The sequence below is a fragment of the Anomaloglossus baeobatrachus genome, chromosome 3, assembly GCF_048569485.1.
Source record: "Anomaloglossus baeobatrachus isolate aAnoBae1 chromosome 3, aAnoBae1.hap1, whole genome shotgun sequence".
Lineage (NCBI taxonomy): Eukaryota > Metazoa > Chordata > Amphibia > Anura > Aromobatidae > Anomaloglossus > Anomaloglossus baeobatrachus.
Window position 1 is genome coordinate 10,350,614 of NC_134355.1, and position 16,197 is coordinate 10,366,810.

At 54.9% G+C, this 16,197-nt stretch overlaps 1 protein-coding gene across 1 annotated transcript in view; it reads right to left on the reverse strand.

Moving 5' to 3' along the window:
• Window positions 1-7,430: 7,430 nt before the first annotated feature.
• LOC142295878 (BTB/POZ domain-containing protein 9-like) overlaps window positions 7,431-16,197 on the reverse strand; it is a 101,576-nt gene continuing 92,809 nt past the window's right edge. The window contains exons 10-11 of the mRNA XM_075338984.1: window positions 13,146-13,224; window positions 7,431-9,040 (exon numbers count right to left, since the gene is read on the reverse strand). Coding sequence (XP_075195099.1) covers window positions 8,867-9,040; window positions 13,146-13,224 — 253 coding nt within the window. The 3' untranslated portion in view covers window positions 7,431-8,866. The remainder of the gene's footprint in view (window positions 9,041-13,145; window positions 13,225-16,197) is intronic.

Genomic DNA, 16,197 nt, shown 5'->3' on the forward strand with positions numbered 1-16,197 from the left:
GTGTCCAATCCACAGTGTCACGACCGCAGAGATGTCAGGAGTTCAGGGCCGATGTGATCTCAACACGTAAGAGTCGAGATCGAACTGATGAGATCGGGACACGCGAGACCCGGGATTGGACGGATGTGATCGGGAGACGCCAGAGCTGGGACTGCATGAGTGTAATCGGGACACGCGAGACCCAGGACAAGACGAGTGTGATCGAGACACGTGAGAGTCGGGATAGGACGGGTGGGATCGAGACACGTGAGAGTCGGGATAGGACGGGTGGGATCGGGACACGTGAGAGTCGGGATAGGACGGGTGGGATCGGGACACGTGAGATTCGGGATAGGACGGGTGGGATCGAGACACGTGAGAGTCGGGATAGGACGGGTGGGATCGGGACACGTGAGAGTCGGGATAGGACGGGTGGGATCGGGACACGTGAGAGTCGGGATAGGACGGGTGGGATCGGGACACGTGAGAGTCGGGATAGGACGGGTGGGATCGGGACACACGAGAGTCGGGATAGGACGGGTGGGATCGGGACACACGAGAGTCGGGATAGGACGGGTGGGATCGGGACACACGAGAGTCGGGATAGGACGGGTGGGATCGGGACACACGAGAGTCGGGATAGGACGGGTGGGATCGGGACACACGAGAGTCGGGATAGGACGGGTGGGATCGGGACACACGAGAGTCGGGATAGGACGGGTGGGATCGGGACACACGAGAGTCGGGATAGGACGGGTGGGATCGGGACACACGAGAGTCGGGATAGGACGGGTGGGATCGGGACACACGAGAGTCGGGATAGGACGGGTGGGATCGGGACACACGAGAGTCGGGATAGGACGGGTGGGATCGGGACACACGAGAGTCGGGATAGGACGGGTGGGATCGGGACACACGAGAGTCGGGATAGGACGGGTGGGATCGGGACACACGAGAGTCGGGATAGGACGGGTGGGATCGGGACACACGAGAGTCGGGATAGGACGGGTGGGATCGGGACACACGAGAGTCGGGATAGGACGGGTGGGATCGGGACACACGAGAGTCGGGATAGGACGGGTGGGATCGGGACACACGAGAGTCGGGATAGGACGGGTGGGATCGGGACACACGAGAGTCGGGATAGGACGGGTGGGATCGGGACACACGAGAGTCGGGATAGGACGGGTGGGATCGGGACACACGAGAGTCGGGATAGGACGGGTGGGATCGGGACACACGAGAGTCGGGATAGGACGGGTGGGATCGGGACACACGAGAGTCGGGATAGGACGGGTGGGATCGGGACACACGAGAGTCGGGATAGGACGGGTGGGATCGGGACACGTGAGAGTCGGGATAGGACGGGTGGGATCGGGACACACGAGAGTCGGGATTGGACGGGTGTGATCGGGACACACGAGAGTCGGGATTGGACGGGTGTGATCGGGACACACGAGAGCCGGGATTGGACGGGTGTGATCGGGACACACAAGAGCCGGGATTGGACGGGTGTGATCGGGACACACGAGAGCCGGGATTGGACGGGTGTGATCGGGACACACGAGAGCCGGGATTGGACGGGTGTGATCGGGACACACGAGAGCCGGGATTGGACGGGTGTGATCGGGACACATGAGAGCCGGGATTGGACGGGTGCAATCGGGACACTTGAAAGCCGGGACTGGGAAGGTGTGATCGGGAGACACGAGACCCAGGACCGGTGTGCTCGGGACATGCGAGATATGGGACCAGACAGGTGTGATCGGGACACGCGAGAGCCAGCATTGGACAGGTGTGATCGGGATGCGAGAGAGCCAGAACCAGACGTATATGATCGAGACACGCGAGAGCCAGGATTGGACAGGTGTGATCGGAACACGCGAGAGCCAGGATTGGACAGGTGTGATCGGGATGCTAGAGAGCCAGGATTGGACAGGTGTGATCAGGATGCGAGAGAGCCAGGATTGGACAGGTGTGATCAGGATGCGAGAGAGCTAGAACCAGACGAGTGTGATCGGGACGTGCGAGAGCCAGGATTGGACAGGTGTGATCGGGATGCGCGAGAGCCAGGATTGGACAGGTGTGATCGGGACGCGCGAGAGCCAGAACCAGGCGAGTGTGATCGGGACGTGTGAGAGCCAGGATTGGACAGGTGTGATCGGAACGCGCGAGAGCCAGGATTGGACAGGTGTGATCGGAACGCGCGAGAGCCAGGATTGGACAGGTGTGATATGGACACGCGAGAGCCAGAACCAGGCGAGTGTGATCGGGGCACGCGAGACCCGGGACCGGACGGGTGGGATCGGGACACAAGAGCAGGGATTGGATGGGTGGGATTGGGACACAGGAGAGCCAGGACCAGAAGCGGCTCCAAAACAAAATTCAGGGGTCAGTATATCAATTATAGTCTTCCTCTGTAAATTCCACTCAAAAACTGATGTAGAATACTGAGGTGTGAATGAGGCCTAATGTATAGATATCACAGGGCGGAGCCTCATCACACATTGTATCATCTCCACTAACGTCAGACACCGGATGATGGATGAATCACAGACGATGGAGACGACCCAGGACACATGGGACGAGGGATGACAGCGGTACCAATCCCATAAGATGCCATATACTGCCTGTTACAAGACACGGGATGATGCAGGACACATGCGTGATGATGCAGGACACATGCGTAATGATGCAGGACACATGCGTGATTATGTAGAAATCCCATAAGATGCCGTATAACGCCTTGTAGAAGGCTCAGCATGCTGCGGGGAGGACACCGCTCACTCCTGGCTTATAATTGATGTCGGGGCTGAGGAGCTGGGACCGGGGTCGGCTCGTTGTCAGAACAATTGATTGCAGCAGGGAGGTGAATGACTGTTCTCACCCATCATCCCTGGTGGAGCAATCACTCAGGGTACAAGAGGTGGTGCAGCCTCAGCTGTCAGTCACATCCGGCAGCCCCTGTGCAGCCGTCCGCAGCGTGATGAAGGGCAGAGTCTCTCCTTATAGGTGGTGTCTGGGGCCGGAGCAGGATCAGACCTGGCTGATGGAGGTGTGAAATGGCCCCAGAAAGAGGATGTGGGTGGGGGGCACTTGCACTTCTTTGTCCCTTGAGTGTCCTCCGCTCCCAACGATTGTTTAGTTGGCACATTTTTGGAATGACGGTCATTTGGCTGTGAGCAGGAAACACGGAAAGCGGCAATATGGGACAGAGGGGTCTCCCTAATCTCCCCGAGGCCACTACACACGTTTGCCTACAGTACATCGGGCTGTGGAAAAGGCTGGGAACCCTTAACTTTTAAAGAGGTCACAGACATGATCGACTCTTTAGGGATCTCCACTGTGGATAATCTGCAGCTACTCACCACCATTGGAGATGCTCAGCCAGAGGTTCCTGGTTCATGAACAGAACTATAAGCACATAAAACAGGCGCAAAAAAAGGAGAGAAGACGAGTGAAGAGAACGAAGAGAGAAGAGCAGAGAAGAACGAGGAAGACATGCAACGACAACGACAGAAGCAGAGGACCAAAGAAGGAGAAAAAAAAAGTAAGAGAGTAGATCAGGGGAGGACGAGGAGGGAGGGGAGGACGAGGAGAAAGGGGAGGACGAGGAGAAAGGGGAGGACGAAGAGGGAGGGGAGGACGAAGAGGGAGGGGAGGACGAAGAGGGAGGGGAGGACGAAGAGGGAGGGGAGGACGAAGAGGGAGGGGAGGACGAAGAGGGAGGGGAGGACGAAGAGGGAGGGGAGGACGAAGAGGACGAAGAGGACGAAGAGGACGAAGAGGACGAAGAGGACGAAGAAGAGGACGAAGGGGAGGACGAAGAAGAGGACGAAGGGGAGGACGAAGAAGAGGACGAAGGGGAGGACGAAGAAGAGGACGAAGAAGAGGACGAAGAAGAGGACGAAGAAGAGGACGAAGAAGAGGACGAAGAAGAGGACGAAGAAGAGGACGAAGAAGAGGACGAAGAAGAGGACGAAGAAGAGGACGAAGAAGAGGACGAAGAAGAGGACGAAGAAGAGGACGAAGAAGAGGACGAAGAAGAGGACGAAGAAGAGGACGAAGAAGAGGACGAAGAAGAGGACGAAGAAGAGGACGAAGAAGAGGACGAAGAAGAGGACGAAGAAGAGGACGAAGAAGAGGACGAAGAAGAGGACGAAGAAGAGGACGAAGAAGAGGACGAAGAAGAGGACGAAGAAGAGGACGAAGAAGAGGACGAAGAAGAGGACGAAGAAGAGGACGAGGAAGAGGACGAGGAAGAGGAAGGGAGGAAGAGGAAGGGAGGAAGAAGAGGAAGGGAGGAAGAAGAGGAAGGGAGGAAGGAGAGGAAGAAGAGAGGAAGAAGAGGACGGGAGGAAGAAGAGGACGAGGAGGAAGGGAGGAAGAAGAGGACGAAGAGGAAGGGGAGGACGAAGAGGAAGGGGAGGACGAAGAGGAAGGGGAGGACGAAGAGGAAGGGGAGGACGAAGAGGAAGGGGAGGACGAAGAGGAAGGGGAGGACGAAGAGGAAGGGGAGGACGAAGAGGAAGGGGAGGACGAAGAGGAAGGGGAGGACGAAGAGGAAGGGGAGGACGAAGAGGAAGGGGAGGACGAAGAGGAAGGGGAGGACGAAGAGGAAGGGGAGGACGAAGAGGAAGGGGAGGACGAAGAGGAAGGGGAGGACGAAGAGGAAGGGGAGGACGAAGAGGAAGGGGAGGACGAAGAGGAAGGGGAGGACGAAGAGGAAGGGGAGGACGAAGAGGAAGGGGAGGACGAAGAGGAAGGGGAGGACGAAGAGGAAGGGGAGGACGAAGAGGAAGGGGAGGACGAAGAGGACGAGAGGAAGAAGAGGAAGGGAGGACGAAGAGGAAGGGGAGGACGAAGAGGAAGGGGAGGACGAAGAGGAAGGGGAGGACGAAGAGGAAGGGGAGGACGAAGAGGAAGGGGAGGACGAAGAGGAAGGGGAGGACGAAGAGGAAGGGGAGGACGAAGAGGAAGGGGAGGACGAAGAGGAAGGGGAGGACGAAGAGGACGGGAGGAAGAAGAGGAAGGGAGGAAGAAGAGGGAGGGAGGAAGAAGAGGAAGGGAGGAAGAAGAGGAAGGGAGGAAGAAGAGGAAGGGAGGAAGAAGAGGAAGGGAGGAAGAAGAGGGAGGGAGGAAGAAGAGGAAGGGAGGAAGAAGAGGAAGGGAGGAAGAAGAGGAAGGGAGGAATAAGAGGGGAAGAAGAGGACGAGGAGGAAGGGAGGAAGAAGAGGACGAGGAGGAAGGGAGGAAGAAGAGGACGAGGAGGACGAAGAGGAAGAAGAGGACGAAGAGGAAGGGAGGAAGAAGAGGAAGAAGAGGACGAAGAGGAAGGGGAGGACGAAGAAGAGGACGAAGAAGAGGACGAAGAAGAGGACGAAGAAGAGGAAGAAGAAGAGGAAGAAGAGGAAGAAGAGGAAGAAGAGGAAGGGAGGAAGAAGAGGACGGGAGGAAGAAGAGGACGAGGAGGAAGGGAGGAAGAAGAGGACGAAGAGGAAGGGAGGAAGAAGAGGACGAAGAGGAAGGGAGGAAGAAGAGGACGAAGAGGAAGGGGAGGACGAAGAGGAAGGGGAGGACGAAGAGGAAGGGGAGGACGAAGAGGAAGGGGAGGACGAAGAGGAAGGGGGAGGACGAAGAGGAAGGGGAGGACGAAGAGGAAGGGGAGGACGAAGAGGAAGGGGAGGACGAAGAGGAAGGGGAGGACGAAGAGGACGGGAGGAAGAAGAGGAAGGGAGGAAGAAGAGGAAGGGAGGAAGAAGAGGAAGGGAGGAAGAAGAGGGAGGGAGGAAGAAGAGGAAGGGAGGAAGAAGAGGGGAAGAAGAGGACGAGGAGGAAGGGAGGAAGAAGAGGACGAAGAGGAAGGGGAGGACGAAGAGGAAGGGGAGGACGAAGAGGAAGGGGAGGACGAAGAGGAAGGGGAGGACGAAGAGGAAGGGGAGGACGAAGAGGAAGGGGAGGACGAAGAGGAAGGGGAGGACGAAGAGGAAGGGGAGGACGAAGAGGAAGGGGAGGACGAAGAGGAAGGGGAGGACGAAGAGGAAGGGGAGGACGAAGAGGAAGGGGAGGACGAAGAGGAAGGGGAGGACGAAGAGGAAGGGGAGGACGAAGAGGAAGGGGAGGACGAAGAGGAAGGGGAGGACGAAGAGGAAGGGGAGGACGAAGAGGAAGGGGAGGACGAAGAGGAAGGGGAGGACGAAGAGGAAGGGGAGGACGAAGAGGAAGGGGAGGACGAAGAGGAAGGGGAGGACGAAGAGGACGGGGAGGACGAAGAGGACGGGGAGGACGAAGAGGACGGGGAGGACGAAGAGGACGGGGAGGACGAAGAGGACGGGGAGGACGAAGAGGACGGGGAGGACGAAGAGGACGGGGAGGACGAAGAGGACGGGAGGAAGAAGAGGAAGGGAGGAAGAAGAGGAAGGGAGGAAGAGGAGGAAGGGAGGAAGAAGAGGGGAAGAAGAGGAAGGGAGGAAGAAGAGGGGAAGAAGAGGAAGGGAGGAAGAAGAGGGGAAGAAGAGGAAGGGAGGAAGAGGAGGAAGGGAGGAAGAGGAGGAAGGGAGGAAGAAGAGGGGAAGAAGAGGAAGGGAGGAAGAAGAGGGGAAGAAGAGGAAGGGAGGAAGAAGAGGTGGGGGGAGACCTGTAAGTAGGAAAGCAGAAACGGAGGACCAAAAAAGAGGGAAAAAAAAGCAGATCAGGGTTGAAAGGGGGGAACAAGAGGTGAAAGGGGGGAACAAGAGGTAAAAGAGGGGAAAAGAGGTGAAAGGAGGGAACAAGAGGAGGAAGGGGAAGAAGAGGAGGAAGAGGGAAGAAGAGGAGGCAGAGGGAAGAATAGGGAAGAAAAGGAGGAAGAGGGAAGAAGAGGAAGAAGAGGGAAGAAGAGGAGGAAGAGGGAAGAAGAGGAGGAAGAGGAGGAAGAGGGAAGAAGAGGAGGAAGAGGGAAGAAAAGGAGGAAGAGGGAAAAAGAGGAGGAAGAGTGGGTGGGGAACACATGCAAGGACGAAAGCAGAAATGGAAGACCAAAAAGAGAAAAGGAGAAATGAGGCAAAGTGGATAAAAAAAAAAAAAAAAAAAAGAAGAACAGACCAAAGTAGGAAGGGGGGAGGGGTGAAGAGGAGGAAGAGGGAAGAAGAGTAGGAAGAGTGAAGGAGAGAAGGAAGAGGAAAGAAGAGGAGGAAGTGACACTAAAGCTGAAAAACCATTAATATCTCAAGTGAGGAAGAGGGAAGAAAAGGAAAGACATGAGGCTGAAGGAAGAAGGGTGAGGATGTAACAGACTCCGCATTTCCCGTGTATGCACCTTCCGCCATTGCAGGTCGTCTCCTGTTGCGGCGTCTATGGACTGCCCTCGGGCGGCCGGCTCAGGGGCTGAATTCTGCCGGATGGTTTCGGGGAAGCCCCCACCACACTGATGAGCGGTCCCCGGCCCCCCGTGCACAAGGACCAGGAGAGGCGACGTATAAAGTCTTCTTTATGTAACACCAGATGCACAATATAACTTACATCATTTACAACCGCAATATAACACAAAGAAAAACATCTGCTATACAAAGCTAACAATATGCAAAGATAACCCGACACGGGCCCCTAACAGACGCCCGGGGCCCTGTGCATGAACCACAATATAAACATTTGCTTTTGTGCCTTCCCACAATCAGCTGCTCTGGTGCACTCTGAACATCGCTCATCCTGAGCCTCCTGGTTCATGGACAGATTGCCAGGCTCGTTCTGTCCTTTCCCACATGGATTTGCTCTGTACCGTTCTCCTTTTTTTGGGAAGGAACCGTCAGTTTGTTCATCGTTCGGGTGCAGCGCACCTCTATTATTCCAGGCCTACCCTGTTTTGCTGAAGATTTGCTCATCCTGAGCCTCCTGGTTCATAAACAACATGTCACTGCTGGTTGTCGGGGGAAGGTGTCAGGATATTTCTGCTTATACCTTGCCGCCGCTCAGGAGTCTGGGAAAGTGGGATGATCGGCTATGCATTGGCCACGTGTGTTAGTGGTTTTCAGCTGTAGTGTCTCGGTGCGCGCCGGGCCGGCTCTGCTGTGCAGCAATGTAAGGTTTAGTGCAATAATCAGTCGTCTTTCTCCCGTCTGTCGACCTGCCATCTGTTCCGGTGCAGCCTTTGTATCCAGGACGGCGGTGGCGCACACCACTGCAGAGCCCCCGATCGCAGTGTCCGGCAGCGCACACCACTGCAGAGTCCCCGATCGCAGTGTCCGGCAGCGCACACCACTGCAGAGCCCCCGATCGCAGTGTCCGGCAGCGCACACCACTGCAGAGCCCCCGATCGCAGTGTCCGGCAGCGCACACCACTGCAGAGCCCCCGATCGCAGTGTCCGGCAGCGCACACCACTGCAGAGCGCCGGTCGCGGACGTGTGTCCCCCCATTTGTGCGCAGGTTTATCTCTTTCCGCCGGCTGCATTAGGCGCTCGCGGCGGTTATTTTTATCGCTGTCCTCGCGGTGGGAGGTTTGTGTTCGGAGGCCTCGGCGTGTGACAGGCTGGTAAACCAATCTGTCCGATAACTGGCGAGGGGCGAGAGGAGCCGCTCCGGAGTCTGACACCCAGGAAAAAAATAAATAAAAAATCAATAAGGAGGAAAACCCGACTTCAAGAGGCCAGGAGCTAATACAGCTCTCAATTAGCGGCGGTCCGCGGTGGCGGCAGCGCTGCAATCTGGTCAATTACGGGGCTGACGTCCCTACGGACACAGTGTGATGGGGGGACGGGCGCTAATAAGGGTCTTGATGAAGATTGAACAGCAATTTTCTCTCCCGGGAGCCGTACGGATTCATCGGAGGTCGGCGGTGTCCTGGGGAATACAGATTGAGGCTTCCGACAAGGCTACAAACAAGATGCCGCCATATGTCCGGCTGCCGGGGGCTCAGGGCGCCTGGCTGCGGCCGCTCAGGTCGGCCCCTGTGTGGAGCGAGCTGGCGCCGGGCGCCCGCAGCGTTATCGATACCGTCTGCTCGCTGGATGATGAGTCCTCCTCGCTGCTCTCCTCCTTGTGGCTGATGGTCGGCGCCGGACACTCAAAGTGAACGCAGTGGAAAACCTGGAATCAGAAATAAAGGGGTTAAATGGGCGAGTCTGATCCTGGGAAAGCTGGGTGTCAACAAACAGGGGCTATAACAAAGACCCCAGAAGTGGTCACCCCAATCCACCGCCGCAGTGTAAGTGACAGCCGCTCTCACCGCACCGCTACGCCAGAGCGCCGGCATTTACCACCATCCACAGAGTGAATGAGGGAATACAACACTCCTAAAACCCCGGACTACCCCTTTAAGAGGAAAGGGTTAAAGGACTTTATCCCACCTATTAGCGCTGCTGCGTTCTGCTATAAGGAACGGACGATCCGATCCATACACAGCTGCGGATCAGAGCCGGATCACAGCCGGATCACAGCCGGATCAGAGCCGGATCACAGCCATATCAGAGCCGGATCAGAGCCGGATCAGAGCCGGATCAGAGCCGGATCAGAGCCGGATCAGAGCCGGATCAGAGCCGGATCAGAGCCGGATCAGAGCCGGATCAGAGCCGGATCAGAGCCGGATCAGAGCCGGATCAGAGCCGGATCAGAGCCGGATCAGAGCCGGATCAGAGCCGGATCAGCGCCGGATCAGCGCCGGATCAGCGCCGGATCAGCGCCGGATCAGCGCCGGATCAGCGCCGGATCAGCGCCGGATCAGCGCCGGATCAGCGCCGGATCAGCGCCGGATCAGCGCCGGATCAGCGCCGGATCAGCGCCGGATCAGCGCCGGATCAGCGCCGGATCAGCGCCGGATCAGCGCCGGATCAGCGCCGGATCAGCGCCGGATCAGCGCCGGATCAGCGCCGGATCAGCGCCGGATCAGCGCCGGATCAGCGCCGGATCAGCGCCGGATCAGCGCCGGATCAGCGCCGGATCAGCGCCGGATCAGCGCCGGATCAGCGCCGGATCAGCGCCGGATCAGCGCCGGATCAGCGCCGGATCAGCGCCGGATCAGCGCCGGATCAGCGCCGGATCAGCGCCGGATCAGCGCCGGATCAGCGCCGGATCAGCGCCGGATCAGCGCCGGATCAGCGCCGGATCAGCGCCGGATCAGCGCCGGATCAGCGCCGGATCAGCGCCGGATCAGCGCCGGATCAGCGCCGGATCAGCGCCGGATCAGCGCCGGATCAGCGCCGGATCAGAGCCGGATCAGAGCCGGATCAGAGCCGGATCAGAGCCGGATCAGAGCCGGATCAGAGCCGGATCAGAGCCGGATCAGAGCCGGATCAGAGCCGGATCAGAGCCGGATCAGAGCCGGATCAGAGCCGGATCAGAGCCGGATCAGAGCCGGATCAGAGCCGGATCAGAGCCGGATCAGAGCCGGATCAGAGCCGGATCAGAGCCGGATCAGAGCCGGATCAGAGCCGGATCAGAGCCGGATCAGAGCCGGATCAGAGCCGGATCAGAGCCGGATCAGAGCCGGATCAGAGCCGGATCAGAGCCGGATCAGAGCCGGATCAGAGCCGGATCAGAGCCGGATCAGAGCCGGATCAGAGCCGGATCAGAGCCGGATCAGAGCCGGATCAGAGCCGGATCAGAGCCGGATCAGAGCCGGATCAGAGCCGGATCAGAGCCGGATCAGAGCCGGATCAGAGCCGGATCAGAGCCGGATCAGAGCCGGATCAGAGCCGGATCAGAGCCGGATCAGAGCCGGATCAGAGCCGGATCAGAGCCGGATCAGAGCCGGATCAGAGCCGGATCAGAGCCGGATCAGAGCCGGATCAGAGCCGGATCAGAGCCGGATCAGAGCCGGATCAGAGCCGGATCAGAGCCGGATCAGAGCCGGATCAGAGCCGGATCAAAGCCGGATCAGAGCCGGATCAGAGCCGGATCAGCGCCATATCAGAGCCGGATCAGAGCCGGATCAGAGCCGGATCAGAGCCGGATCAGCGCCGGATCAGCGCCGGATCAGGGGTAATAAATGGTCTGAAAATGTGTTTTTCCTGCGGCTTTAATAAAAGTAGAAAGATCAGGAAAATCATCAAACCCACAAATGATCAGTGCTTGATATATTCACGTTACCGTTCCTTTAAATGCACCATCGTCGTGCGGAGCAGTGACCGGTAATTACTCCGCGCGGCACATCTGGATATTATCATACAGATTGTGGTCATTATGGCGGCCAATCTGCGAGCACTTGGGAGAATAATCACACGGATGGCGGTGTAAATGAGCGGCCATATCTCCAATATTAGGGCGCCGTGTGCTGTGACCGCCGCCAACGTGACGGTATTATCAGTGCTGCATCTCAGGAACGTGAGAAACCCCGCAATCAGTAGTGACAGCGAGGCGGGGGTCCGTACACAGCATGCACCCTGCACACCGCCGGACAAGAGCCGCCGTACACCGCCGGAAAAGAGCCGCCGCACACCGCCGGACAAGAGCCACCGCACAAGAGCCGCCGCACACCCTGCACACCGCCGGACAAGAGCCGCCGCACACCCTGCACACCGCCGGACAAGAGCCGCCACACACCCTGCACACCGCCGGACAAGAGCCGCCGCACACCCTGCACACACCGCCGGACAAGAGCCGCCACACACCCTGCACACCGCCAGACAAGAGCCGCCGCACACCCTGCACACCGCCGGACAAGAGCCGCCACACACCCTGCACACCGCCAGACAAGAGCCGCCGCACACCCTGCACACCGCCGGACAAGAGCCGCCGCACACCCTGCACACCGCCGGACAAGAGCCGCCGCACACCCTGCACACACCGCCGGACAAGAGCCGCCACACACCCTGCACACCGCCAGACAAGAGCCGCCGCACACCCTGCACACACCGCCGGACAAGAGCCGCCGCACACCCTGCACACCGCCAGACAAGAGCCGCCGCACACCCTGCACACCGCCGGACAAGAGCCGCCACACACCCTGCACACCGCCAGACAAGAGCCGCCGCACACCCTGCACACCGCCGGACAAGAGCCGCCGCACACCCTGCACACCGCCGGACAAGAGCCGCCGCACACCCTGCACACACCGCCGGACAAGAGCCGCCGCAAACCGCCGGACAAGAGCTGCCGCACACCCTGCGCATCACATGACAAAAGCCACCGCACACCGCCGGACAAGAGCCGCCACACAAGAGCCGCCGCACACCCTGCACACCACCGGACAAGAGCCGCCGCACACCCTGCACACACCGCCGGACAAGAGCCGCCGCACACCCTGCACACCGCCAGACAAGAGCCGCCGCACACCCTGCACACCGCCGGACAAGAGCCGCCACACACCCTGCACACCGCCAGACAAGAGCCGCCGCACACCCTGCACACCGCCGGACAAGAGCCGCCGCACACCCTGCACACACCGCCAGACAAGAGCCGCCGCACACCCTGCACACACCGCCGGACAAGAGCCGCCACACACCCTGCACACACCGCCGGACAAGAGCCGCTGCACACCCTGCACACCGCCAGACAAGAGCAGCCGCACACCCTGCACACCGCCGGACAAGAGCCGCCACACACCCTGCACACCGCCAGACAAGAGCCGCCGCACACCCTGCACACCGCCGGACAAGAGCCGCCGCACACCCTGCACACCGCCAGACAAGAGCCGCCACACACCCTGCACACACCGCCAGACAAGAGCCGCCGCACACCCTGCACACACCGCCGGACAAGAGCCGCCACACACCCTGCACACCGCCAGACAAGAGCCGCCACACACCCTGCACACCGCCGGACAAGAGCCGCCGCACACCCTGCACACACCGCCGGACAAGAGCCGCCGCAAACCGCCGGACAAAAGCCACTGCACACCACCGGACAAGAGCGGCCACACAGTGTGCACACCACCAGAGGACTGTGGCTCCCGTGTTACTCCACTCACATCTAGAGCTGCAGGACAATCCTAGCGCCCCTGTGGGTGAAGCGGCTGAGCTCCGCTGTGAGGCATTTTGGGGGTTGTAGTGTTTACACCCGCCATGAACAACTTCCCTAATGCAATAGAGCAGAAAGTGCTGGAATATAGGAGCTCTGATACCGCAGTGCAGGACGCATGCATGCAGCTCTGGATGTGACTGCAGCACCACACAAGATATAAGTGCAGCTCTGGATGTGACTGCATACACTAGCCATTATTCTCCTCAGCGTTTACGTCGGGGTCTGAGGGTCTCACCTCGTTTGCAGTGTTGTGGGTCCCTACGATCCTGATGAAACATGTCGGCTGGCGATCAAATGTTACGTTCTGCCAAGACCTGGAAGACAAAGCGGCAGTATTATAGCAGTTATATTCTTGTATATAGGAGCAGTATTATATCAGTTATATTCTTGTACATAGGGGCAGTATTATAGTAGTTATATTCTTGTATATAGAGGGCAGTATTATAGTAGTTATATTCTTGTACATAGGGGCAGTATTATAGTAGTTATATTCTTGTATATAGGAGCAGTATTATAGCAGTTATATTCTTGTATATAGGAGCAGTATTATATCAGTTATATTCTTGTACATAGGAGCAGTATTATAGTAGTTATATTCTTGTACATAGAGGGCAGTATTATAGTAGTTATATTCTTGTACATAGGGGCAGTATTATAGTAGTTATATTCTTGTCCATAGGGGCAGTATTCTAGTAGTTATATTCTTGTACATAGGGGCAGTATTATAGTAGTTATATTCTTGTACATAGGGGCAGTATTATAGTAGTTATATTCTTGTACATAGGGGACAGTATTATAGTAGTTATATTCTTGTATATAGGGGCAGTATTATAGTAGTTATATTCTTGTACGTAGGGGCAGTATTATAGTAGTTATATTCTTGTACGTAGGGGCAGTATTATAGTAGTTATATTCTTGTACATAGGGGCAGTATTATAGTAGTTATATTCTTGTACATAGGGGGCAGTATTATAGTAGTTATATTCTTGTACGTAGGGGCAGTATTATAGTAGTTATATTCTTGTACATAGGGGCAGTATTATAGTAGTTATATTCTTGTACATAGGGGCAGTATTATAGTAGTTATATTCTTGTACATAGGGGACAGTATTATAGTAGTTATATTCTTGTATATAGGGGCAGTATTATAGTAGTTATATTCTTGTACATAGGGGCAGTATTATAGTAGTTATATTCTTGTACATAGGGGCAGTATTATAGTAGTTATATTCTTGTATATAGGGGCAGTATTATAGTAGTTATATTCTTGTACATAGGGGACAGTGTTATAGTAGTTATATTCTTGTATATAGGGGCAGTATTATAGTAGTTATATTCTTGTACATAGGGGCAGTATTATAGTAGTTATATTCTTGCCCATAGGAGCAGTATTCTAGTAGTTATATTCTTGTATATAGGAGCAGTATTATAGTAGTTATATTCTTGTACATAGGGGCAGTATTATAGTAGTTATATTCTTGTATATAGGAGCAGTATTATAGTAGTTATATTCTTGTACATAGGGGACAGTATTATAGCAGTTATATTCTTGTACATAGGGGACAGTGTTATAGTAGTTATATTCTTGTATATAGGGGCAGTATTATAGTAGTTATATTCTTGTACATAGGGGCAGTATTATATCAGTTATATTCTTGTACATAGGGGGCAGTATTATAGTAGTTATATTCTTGTACATAGGGGCAGTGTTATAGTAGTTATATTCTTGTACATAGGGGCAGTATTATAGTAGTTATATTCTTGTACATAGGGGCAGTATTATAGTAGTTATATTCTTGTATATAGGGAGCAGTATTATAGTAGTTATATTCTTGTACATAGGGGCAGTATTATAGTAGTTATATTCTTGTATATAGGGGCAGTATTATACGGTAGTAGTTATATTCTTGTACATAGGGGCAGTATTATAGTAGTTATATTCTTGTATATAGGGAGCAGTATTATAGTCGTTATATTCTTGTACATAGGGAGCAGTATTATAGTAGTTATATTCTTGTACATAGGGGCAGTATTATAGTAGTTATATTCTTGTACTTAGGGGCAGTATTATAGTAGTTATATTCTTGTACATAGGGGCAGTATTATAGTAGTTATATTCTTGTACATAGGGGCAGTATTATAGTAGTCATTTTGCACATAGGGGCAGTATTATAGTAGTGATATTCTTGTACATAGGGGCATTATTATAGTAGTTATATTCTTGTACATAGGGGCATTATTATAGTAGTTATATTCTTGCACATAGTGGCAGTATTATAGTAGTGATATTCTTGTACATAGGGGCATTATTATAGTAGTTATATTCTTGTACATAGGGGCATTATTATAGTAGTTATATTCTTGTACATAGGGGCAGTATTATAGTACTTATATTCTTGCACATAGTGGCAGTATTATAGTAGTCATTTTGCACATAGGGGCAGTATGTATAATGATCACGTAGTAGTGAGATGTTACTGTAGGTCTGGATACGCCGGTTCTATAATTTACGGTGTAATTGAGAATCAGCAGAAGAAGACGCTTATAATTCGCGATTTCCCTGTAAGATGCCGGTTTAGTCTCAGGTAAACCAATTCCCTGGAGGAAAAATATTCCATTAAATGTGATAATTCTTGAGTGAGAGAACAGAGACCGACTGCCAAGTGCCGGCTGGTAACCGCGACCAAAGAAAGTGCGTCCTCATTACGGCACAATACCTGGGAGCGGAGCGGATGCGGAGACTGTCAGGAAATCTGCGCAGCACTCGAGGATATTTGTGTTAGGAGAGAGAACAATAGTAATGGAGATTGACTATAAGACGCCGGCGGCGGCGGGTGAGAGGGGGCGCGCTGTGCAATAGACGCTCGCTGCTCCTCTATACCAGCCACAAAAAAGATTCACAGACAATGAGCCGCGAGCAGACACCAATATGCAAACAATCCGCCATCCAATGTACAGCGGAGAACACAGGCGCAATATCCCGAGCGCCATTGTACTGTCACCCGCGACACATCCACAGCTCCGAGCTGACACTCACAAAGACGAAAGAACACAAAACACTGTCACCAAAGAGACGCCACGCACAAAGGGCCCGCTCCCCCGACAATGGAGGACACACCGAGCCGCACAAAACCGCTATACCACTGCATTATCTACCAGCTTATTACTAACAGCACTGAGCACAGGAGCGACCCGGAGAGGAGCAGAGCGGGAGAAATAGCGGATATATAGTGTACATAGGGGCAGTATTATAGCATTATATCCTGTATATAGGGGCAGTATTATAG